Genomic DNA, 10,449 nt, shown 5'->3' with positions numbered 1-10,449 from the left:
TCGCCTGGTTCAACAAACTCTCCTTCTTCTGAACCATCTAGAGGTTCTCCTGTGCCTGCTCCTGGTTCTAGTCATGCTTCTCTTCCTACGTGTTCTGGTTCTTCAGCAGCAGCTGGTACTTCAGTTCGATCTCCCTCTCCAACAAGGTCTAGTTCTTCAGAACCAGCTGATATTTTAGCTCTACCTGCTCAGCCTGATTCTTCTACAAGAGGCATTTCAACTACAAATTTGCATCCCATGCAAACTCGGTCTAAGAGTGGGGTGTTCAAACCAAAAGTTTTCTCTTCTATTCTAGCTGACAATGAGCCTTCTTCCATTAGTGAAGCTTTTCAGAGCCCTCTGTGGACTGCTGCTGCCCGAGCAGAATACGATGCCTTGATTTCAAATCGTACTTGGGATCTCATGCCCCTACCTGCTGGACGTCAAGCTGTTGGCTGCAAGTGGATCTTTAAGGTGAAAAGAAACTCGGATGGTTCGGTGGCTAGATATAAAGGCAGGTTGGTTGTTAACGGTTATCTTCAAGAAGCGGGAGTTGACTTCCAGGAGACTTTTAGTCCTGTTGTCAAACCCACAACGATCAGGCTAGTGTTGGCTCTTGTTATTTCACTAGGGTGGTCTCTCTGGCAGGTGGACATCAATAACGCCTTTCTAAATGGTGATTTACAGGAGGACATTTACATGGTGCAACCTCCGGGGTTTGAACAACTAGGGCCCGGTGGTCAAACACTTGTCTGCAAGCTGAGGAAAACGTTATACGGCCTCAAACAAGCCCCTCGAACTTGGTTTTATAAGCTAAAAGAGTTTCTTCTCGAGGCTAAGTTTCAAGTGTCTAAGGCTGATAGCTCTCTTTTTGTTCGAAAGACGGGGTCTCAGTTGATATACGTCCTGGTCTATGTTGATGATATAGTTGTCACTGGAACCAACTCTTCAGCAATAGATAAATTTGTTACAGAACTTCATGATCGGTTTTCTCTCAAAGATCTTGGGCGGTTAAACTATTTCCTTGGAATTCAGGTCACTTATTCCGCTAATGGTGTATTTCTCAGTCAACAAAAGTACATTCAAGATTTACTTTGTCGAGCCTCAATGGACAAGGCAAATAGTTCTCCTACACCTATGGTCTCCACCTGCCACCTCTCTAGTCATGAGGGTAATCCCATTGAAGATGAGCATCTGTTCAGAAGCATTGTAGGTGCTCTCCAATACGTTGTCATTACTAGGCCGGACATTGCATTTGCTGTTAATAAGGTTTGTCTCACAAGCCTTTGGATTTTCATTTTAAGGCCGTCAAAAGGATCCTACGTTACTTACAAGGGACCCTGAGTCATGGGTTGCAGTTCACTAGGTCTTCAAAGTTTTTACTTGAAGGGTACTCCAATGCCAGTTGGGGGTCTGACTCGGATGATCGACGATCCACTTCGGGGTTCTGTGTTTTCTTTGGTGGTAATCTCGTTTCCTAGAGTTCTCGCAAACAGCAGGTAGTTTCTAGATCAACTGCAGAGGCAGAATACAGGAGCCTTGCGCATGTTACCACTGAAATGATCTGGATTCAGTTCTTACTATCTAAGCTTTCTGCTTCAATCAAGGTCAAGGCTTTAGTTTGGTGCGATAGTTCGGCTGTTATTGCTGTTGCCAGTAATTCTATCATGCACTCGAAATTTAAGCATGTCGAGTTGGATCTTTTCTTTGTGCGAGAGAAGGTTGCTGAGGGATCTTTGCAAGTGGGGCATGTATCCAGCCAAGATCAAGTGGCTGATATTTTAACCAAACCTCTCTCAATCGGGTTGTTCAGCAAGTTCAGAAGCCAGCTGCTTGTGGTGTCTAATGATCATGTACCTCTAAGCATGAAAGGAAGTTGACATAGCTCTGGGCATGTTATGGTTCATGAAAGGAAGTTGGCAAAGCTCGGGGCATGTTATGAATAACTTTAGTATTAGCAGTTATGTTAGTTAAGCAGTAATTCAGTTAGTTAGTTAGCAGCAATATTTGTATTAAATACCCTCCTTATCTCTATAAATGACATGATGGAATTCTTCTTTACTCTTTAGTGTATTTCTTAACTTTATTGACAAGTTCTCATGTGGGTTTCAATATGAAGGACGAAAGTACAAACCTCAAAAAAAATATTTATTTTTTCTCACTATTTAACATTTTTAGTTAATCTATTTGATCGAATAATCCTCTATTTCAATTGATAGAAAAAGTGTTACTTTTTACCCAACGCTTTTATTTTTCATAAATTAAAAATAAATTATATACCATATACAACATATTTAATGCAAATAATATTTAAATTAATTAAATATGAAAAATATTTACATTAAAGTAATAAACACATTTAATAATGATGATTAAAAAATAATTATTAAAATTTTATATGGTAATTTTTTTTAAATCTCTCTTTCATCTGTTTATAACTTCATGTATAATAATAATAAAATAAAAAAGAAAGTATAAATGAGTATTAACTTCGCACATAAGAAACAATTTGTAATTTAAAAAAAAAATTTATCTTACATGTCTATCTAATGGTCTTAATATGTCTTTGATGTTTTCCGGTGTCATTATCATTTGAATATCTTTATGATGTAATTTCATATTCTTATTGATGATTTTTCTTAAATGCTACAAATGGATGCCATTTATAGATCTAAATTTTAATTTTAATTGATATATAACTCTAACACTAATTAATTTGATAATTAAAAGATAAAATCAATTTCTATTTTTATACTTAGACTTATATTCAAGTTATAGCTTTATTTGAACCCTGTGTGTTGGTCGTGTTCATCGCCCCACGTGTGGCCTAGGTTTGAGTCGTGCCCCTATTAGAACTTTACCCTTCTCTTGTAATTCACAAAAAAAAAATTATAACTTTATTTTATTACGTTAATAAATATGAAAGTATAAAAATTAATTATAAAATATAAAAATAATTAATAATTTTTTAATTAATATTTTAACCTTAATTATAAGTTATTTTGATTTATTGTAATGAATATGCTTATACTTTTATTCATTTTATAACTCTATTTTAGAATCAATAAAATTTTATACAATTTGTTTTTAAATTATAAATACCTTTAAATACTAATTTAATAATATGGTAGAAAATAAAGGGTTCAAAGTTTTTCAAATATATATCATAAATTAATTAAATACAATTAATTGTTAATGGCAATAAGTGTTTTAAAGCAAATTAGTAGTATTATATTTTTTTTAGATCAGAACTTCAAGTTAAATGGATTATTCTTTGATAATAAAATTTTGGAAGAATATTTAATGTATCGTCAGTGCAAAAATTTCGTACACCAATAGTTAATAAGATGATGAAGAGTTTAAAAATAAATATAAATTATGGTTATTAAATATAAATGAATACAAAAACATCAAATTTGAAATTCGAAACCCAAAATATGAAATTTGAAAACTAAAATCCAAAGGCATTATGATAAAATTAGCCCTTAATATTTACATCTTTTGACAAGTTGGCTCTTATTCTTTTTTTTTTAGTTAAATTTGGCCCCCAACCAATTGAAGATAGTCGAATTTGACCATCAACCTTTTAAAAAGAGTAGTATTGTTATTTTTTAATAGAAATATTGATTATAATGTTAATATTTTAAATATCGTAGCAATCCAAGTCTAATTCATGCTAATTTTTTATAACTTTTTTTATTTTTATAATTTTAAATTATTTATTGACATGACATATAAGACAAATAGTACTACGTCAACATGAAGTACATGCGAATAGGGGTGAAGCCAAGAATGTGATATTGGGGGGGAGGGGGCTAAAATAAAGTTTTAGAAGTTTAGGGCAAAAAGTAAAAAAAAAAAAGCTTAAAAAAGACTTAAATTAAATAATTCATAACTACAATAGACTAAAACTGTTATTTTACCCCTCAGTTAAGGGGGGCAAAGCCACTGCCTACGCCTAGCTATGTCTCAACATGTGGATTGCTACGCAAGTTATCACACCAACCTCGTTAAAAATTAATATTTTTGTTATCATTTTTGTTAAAAAAGCTTTGGCTCTTTTTAGAAAGTTAATGACTAAATTTAGTTCAAAATAACATTTTTAATTTATTTTTAAATAAGTATTAAACTTACATAAGCAAAAATGTCATCTTCTTCATTTAAGTAAACAAACTTCGTTTTCTCCGAAGAGTTTTCCATTTAAAATAATATTTTTAATTGATTTTTAAATAATTTTAATGTTATCCATGAAAGTAGAAGTATTTTCATGTAAGTTTAATCTTTACTTCTTCTTTATTAATAAGATTCTTCGAATTTTCATTGACTAGTTTAACAATTTTCAATCAGTGTTAACACCATGTACCATAATGAAAAAGCACATATTGATAGTTCAACTACCACAGTAGACATTTTCAAAGTTGAGGTATCACATTGGATATTTTATTAAAGTACATGTATTATAATAAAATACATATTAGACATTTTATGAAAGTATATGTACCCAATGTGACACTATCCCTTTAAAAATTTAAAGAATAATAGTAACGGTATGGAGAATGATAGAAAATATATAATGTATAGGCCTGTAAAAGTGAACATTTATGTAATATATATAGTAATTTGGATGGTCTTCCTCTCTCAGTTTCTTTTCCTAAAATCCAATAACGTAGATTATTACTTTTTTGATAATCTTATTATAGATTCTGATCATATCTATTCTTTTTGACACAATGTTTAAAACTATCCATAACCTCTCCCGGACCTATAAATAGGAGAATAATGCGCTTCAACATACTCGAACCCATATTCTCCTGCATTGATATAAAACTTTTTGAATGTAAATAAAATTGGAAATAACTTTCATTTGGCAAAGCACTTCTCTTTATTCTTAATCTCAACAATCAATTCTTAATCTCATAATGTTTTACTTTTATCTTAAAAAACCAATCCCTAATCCCCCACACTATCAAACATTCTTATTCTCAAACTCAAAGAAGATCCAAACTAAACTTTCTCAATCTTAGAAAAAGCTGAAAACAAAACAAAATTTACTTCACATATTCTCACCCCATAATTATAAACCCTCATTGTCAATCATTGCTTTAACAAACTAATTTGGATATCTCAATGACCTAGTCGACAAGCTCGTTTCACTCAAAGGCCTCGCCAGTCGTGACTTATGGCAGTCCACCCTCAACAAAATTTCTCGAACCTGTTACCTTAACCTCCTAACCAACCCTCACAACCACCTTATCTATCTTACTTATAACATTCTTACCCTCTTGAAACTACGTTGTTTCACAGATTCTTCAAACAAACTCTACACTATCAATGACTAAAACGATCACCATACGAAACTTACCCTCAACTTTACCCAAACTGTTTGGTTCCATGCTCCCTTTCTCTTTTCGATTCATCCATGCACATCTTCCAATCAAGATTGCTTGGGATATCCAAAAAGGTTTAGATCAATTTTATCATTTGCTTAATTTTGTTCATCAAAAAATAAAAGAAAAGGAAATGAATAACCTACATGATTCTGTAAAAGTTTGGAAACAGAAAAAAAATTGTTTTGAATATGAAGAATTCAATTTATGTTTAGATTTGATTAAGGATATGATTTTTTATATTGATTAGTTAGATCCAATTTTAGTTTCAAAAATAGGTTATATTCAAATTGAGATTTGATTAAGAATAATTGATATTCAGTTTTCAATGAAATTCAATTTAGGAATCATGTGAAAGAAACAATGATTTGATTCATTTAGTAGGCAAAAATTATGTTTATGCAAAGAAAAATATGAGAAAAGAGAAAAATAAAGGGGAAGAAGAAAAGGAAAATAAAGAAATAAAAAGAAAAATTAAATTGTTCAAAAAAAATAAAAGTATATGGACTAGTTTTAACAAAAATAAATAGAAAACATAGAAAAAAATATATTAAAAGAAATGGAGAAGGGGGAAAAATAGAGAAAGAAGAAGAAGAGGAATGGAAAATAAAGAAAAGAAAAGGAAACTTCAAAGAACATAAAAGAAAAAAATTAAATTGCTCAAAATGACAAAGATGTAGGGACCAATTGTATAATTTAACTTATAATTTTTATTTGAAATGATGATTTAATATGCCAATGAACTTACTCTTACATTGTTAACGACAATTAATGCTCAGTGACTAAAATGTTACAATATGATAATAAAAGTGATTAAAACGTAACATTTCAAAAATAAATAACTAAAATTTAACCCAAGATAAATAAAATTGACTATTTTGATCCTTTAACATTATTATTATTATTATTATTATTATTATTATTTACTCTTTCCTTTGTTAGCACGAATAGGTAAGCACTAAGGCCCAATTCAATTCAATTTGTACCGAAATGCTGCATTCAGGTTTTAGGGCATTAGACATTAGTTAATCATCCAAATCATCTTAGGTGGCCGCCGCCATTTGAACCACCGCAATGGCCACTCTCACCGCCGACCAGCCACTGACCCTGGATTCTCTCCCTTCCGTAGACTTAACTACCCTAACCCAATCCGAGCTCCTCTCCCTCTCCCTTTGTTCCCCAACCGCCTTCGACCTTCACTGCTCCGACAACCTCGTAATCCCTTCCATCGACCGTTCCAGCTTCAATGAATCCGCTGGATCCCGTCGCCAGACATTCGCCCGTCTTTCCCCTAACAACCATCATTCCTCCCATCACCACCCTCTCCGCCACCGCATCCCCGGCCTCCTTCCGGCCCCCAAACCGGCCCCTCCTTTCCCTCCTCTACATGACCCCGAAGCCCTAGAGAACCGATCCATAATATCTTCCCTCAAGGTCTCCCTCAAATCCCACCCTGAATTCCAGCATCTCGATTTCACTACCCCTCCTTCCTCCCCTAGGGACGCCATTGTAAGTTACGGGATGAGGGATACCATGGTGGATTTTGAGATTAAAGATGCAATGATCAGCCTTGGGAAGAGGAAGAGAGGGAGGAAGCCCAATGTGCAGGCTGTTAATTCCGAGGAAGAGAGAGAGCGGGGTTTAGAGATTGTGAACAAAAATGGAGTTGCCGTCGATTTGGTCGCATTGGGCGGTTTGGAGGATCCTTATGCGGAGGAATTGAAAAGGAGGACCGAGGGAATGGCGGGAAGTGAGGAGGCTTTGCTAGGGTTTATGAGGGATCTGGGTGGGCAGTGGTGTAGCAGGAGAAGGAAGAGGAAGATTGTTGATGCTAGCATCTTCGGAGATGTCCTGCCGATAGGGTGGAAGCTTTTGTTAGGGTTAAAGAGGAAGGAAGGTCGTGCTTCTGTATATTGCCGGAGATATATTAGGTGATTTCTTCGTAGGTTTATTTGTAGATTCTTGTAGTTTTATTGTGAGTGCAAAAGAACAAATCATAAATTTATAATTTTTCTGAATTTGGGTTATATTTTAGTTAATCAAAGACACTCTATTCTTAACATTAACAGTATTTTTCCTTTGTATGTATATATCATAGACATCATCATTATTTCTTTTTGTTTTCAGTCCCGGTGGGCGGCATTTTATATCATGTAAAGAAGTCGCTGCATACTTGCAATCCTGCTTTGGTCTCCATGATGCACCCTTGACAATGGATAATGATGGCGACATTGCTCAGCATATTTATCAAATGGCTCCTGAAATTGTAAGTGATGTTTGCGGGGAACATTTTTTTTAACTCGTGAAAGAAGAAGAAATTCTTAACAGTTTTTATGTTCATGCAATGGCAGGAAGGTGCAATCCAGAAAGGAGATGATCAAAGGCAGACTGAACGTGAGAAGGAAGTCAACTTACTGGGAATGGATAACCTGGCAGAAGTTCAAATACATGATCTTTTTGAATGTCATAAATGCAATATGACTTTTGATGAGAAGGATGCATATTTACAACATCTTTTATCATTTCACCAAAGGACTACAAGGAGGTACAGGCTTGGTTCTTCTGTTGGAGATGGTGTGATACTTAGAGATGGGAAATTTGAATGCCAATTCTGCCATAAGGTATTTCATGAACGGCGTAGGTACAATGGCCATGTAGGGATCCATGTTAGGAACTTTGTGAGAGGAATTGAAGATTCACCTGGTTTACTGACACTTCCCAGGAGAACTGAGGTTGCAACTAAGCAAGAGTTGCCCGCGAGGATTTCCAAAATGGATGCTTTAATTGAAATTGCACAGAATTCTATTCTTGAAACTAGTACTGCTGTGCCTAGATATGAACTCAATGATGGATCGAGTCCTGATAAATTGAATGCAGTTCCAATTCCAGATATTCCTGCTTCTACTTCTGATCATGAAATGAATTCTGATTCGCCTTCAAGTGATTCTGGAACAGAGGATGAAGTGACTGATAGAACGCTAGATCAAGATTTATGTCAACAAACCAGTGAGCCTATGGTCATTGATGAGAAGATGAAGAAGATTGATGAAGCTATCAGTGTTGCAAATATGGATTCTCTTTTTGATGCTACAATTTCTGATTGTATGGACGAGCAAAATGGTAGTACATCTGAAACTGTAGTCAGAAAATATGGCTTAACAATTCATGCCGAAGAAGCTGACAAGTCTGGCATTGAGCAACATAGAGGTCCTGAAAGAAATTTACTTGTTCCCTCCACCGATCAGGGTGTCTGTGATGTTGAGAATGAAGTCAATTTAGTTGGTGCGGGCACAAAGGAGAATCCTAAACCTGAAGAAGTGGATATCAGTACCAATTCTGAGTTAGTTGTTGGTTTAGGGAATAGTTGTGAGCCAGCTAAAGATGTTTCACCAGAGACTATACGTCAAACATCTGGAGAAAATGTACTTCAGGCTGAAGTCCCTGAATCATCAATGCCCCTATTGTTACCAGTCGATGGTCCATTGGTTGCAAATTCTATCTCGGACAAGGTATAAAGCCACTGTTCTGATTTTTGTTGCTTTATCAGTACAATGTGATGTAAACAGTTTGAGATTATTGTTCTGCTTACTAGAGCTCTTGTATCATTGTTCCTCTCCATTTATCGATGTTATCATTCATTTTTTTCTTTTGGAGTGCACTTTGCCTCAGTTTGGTTGTATAGTTGCCGTCAGTAAGCTTTCCTCTTTGATTGCTTACATTGTTTGGCCTGGTTCATCAAAAAAAAGTTTAGATGGTTCCTCATTTCTTCCTTTATGAGTAGTTTCAGAATTTTTACAACTTTCTCAACTAAACAGAAATGTTTACATCCATAGAATCGAAATAAGGTTATTAACTTTTTATTTTATGTTAAATTCTTCTTTGTGCACAGAAGAAAGGTTGTGCAACGTGACCTATTGATGGTTTACTTAATATGCTATATCAGTTGCCTATATATCCTGGCATTTTGGGTGGGGGGGGGGGAGGTAGACGTCATAGTTTTCTTACCAATGCTAGGTCATCGAGGAGAAGTGGTTTCATTGAAGAAATTACTTTAATATTCATGTTCTCTATGTGTAACAGCAGGGAGAAGATGGTTTATGCAGCATCAACGAGAGGCTTGACAATGTTACAGGATTTGATGAGCCGAAGTTGGTTGAAACAGAGGCGATCAATTTGAGCATCGGCGGTGTGCAAGTATCTTCCTCGTTGCCAGAGGTTCCAGTAGAGTTGGCTAATAATCCAGCTATAGAAGGTGATTACACTTCATCGGTTCAGTTTGGGTCAGAAGTCTTGTTAAATATGGCTGGCAAGCCTCAGCTTACAACTCTGTGTGTATGGTGTGGGACGGAGTTCAACCAGGAGGCCGTCGATTCTGAAATACAATCAGATTCAGTTGGTTATATGTGTCCAACCTGCAAGGCCAAATTTCTAGGCAGCTCATTACAATAAGCATGCAGTTCATTTCCCATGTATAAAAGGATAAAAACAACAGTGATTCAGCTATGAATGATCTCCACCTTTGGTAAGCCTTTCATGTACAAAGTTACAGAGATAGAACCCCCTAATGTTGGTAACTTAAATTAAATTGATATTTGTATATTGCAGAGCCTACCTCTGTTATTATTTTTTAATCCTAGTATTTTTTTCCTATGGCTTATGTGGTGCTTGATATATCTTTTCCTCTATAGTAGCATATCTTGGAATATTGTCTTCTTATGCTAGATTAGTGCTTTATGCCATCCAGACTACGTAGGACTGACACTTTGATCTTTCAAAATTGATGTAAAAGATTGTGTTATATATAATGTGGTCGTAGTAGATTCCTACCGAGTTCATGTAACGTAATTTGCCATTTTCTTGTGTTCCACATCTAACCTTGCTACCTTGGACCAGGTTGTCATAGATAAAAGTAATATTGTTCAGGTTTCACCTTGATGTAACTGCCAGTGCTTTGTTGTTGCTGTTATAAAATAGATGGCTCCCTTTGATTTGAGGGATAAAATAACATTTAATCCCTAATTTTGGATTTTTGAATTTTTTTTGTCCATATTAGTCTTAGAACTTGACAGTTTTTTTTTTATCT

The 10,449-nt window shown here is 34.9% G+C and overlaps 1 protein-coding gene across 2 annotated transcripts; it reads left to right on the top strand.

Annotated features, from left to right (window-relative positions):
- Positions 1 to 6,291: 6,291 nt before the first annotated feature.
- On the top strand, positions 6,292 to 10,021 carry LOC107887439 (uncharacterized). Of its 2 annotated transcripts, none has more exons than XM_041101858.1 (4): positions 6,292 to 7,297; positions 7,494 to 7,632; positions 7,718 to 8,875; positions 9,450 to 10,021. In XM_041101858.1, the coding sequence occupies exons 1-4, from the start codon at positions 6,441 to 6,443 to the stop codon at positions 9,813 to 9,815; spliced, it is 2,520 nt and encodes an 839-aa protein (XP_040957792.1). In that variant the 5' UTR covers positions 6,292 to 6,440; the 3' UTR covers positions 9,816 to 10,021. The 2 variants fall into 2 exon arrangements, with proteins under 2 accessions (XP_040957792.1, XP_040957791.1); XM_041101857.1 differs by having other exon boundaries at positions 9,447 to 10,021.
- The last annotated feature ends 428 nt before the right edge of the window (positions 10,022 to 10,449 follow it).

Source organism: Gossypium hirsutum, chromosome A03, assembly GCF_007990345.1.
Source record: "Gossypium hirsutum isolate 1008001.06 chromosome A03, Gossypium_hirsutum_v2.1, whole genome shotgun sequence".
NCBI classification, from domain to species: Eukaryota; Viridiplantae; Streptophyta; class Magnoliopsida; order Malvales; family Malvaceae; genus Gossypium; species Gossypium hirsutum.
The sequence above is the reverse complement of the archived record's forward strand: the minus strand, read 5'-3'. Positions and strand labels throughout refer to the sequence as shown.

Coding starts and splice junctions, on each gene's coding strand:
- LOC107887439 (XM_041101857.1), top strand. CDS start 6,441: ATGGCCACTCTCACCGCCGACCAGCCACTGACCCTGGATTCTCTCCCT. Junction 7,298..7,493: donor TATTGCCGGAGATATATTAG/GTGATTTCTTCG, acceptor TTTTGTTTTCAG/TCCCGGTGGGCGGCATTTTA. Junction 8,876..9,446: donor CAAATTCTATCTCGGACAAG/GTATAAAGCCAC, acceptor TATGTGTAACAG/CAGGGAGAAGATGGTTTATG.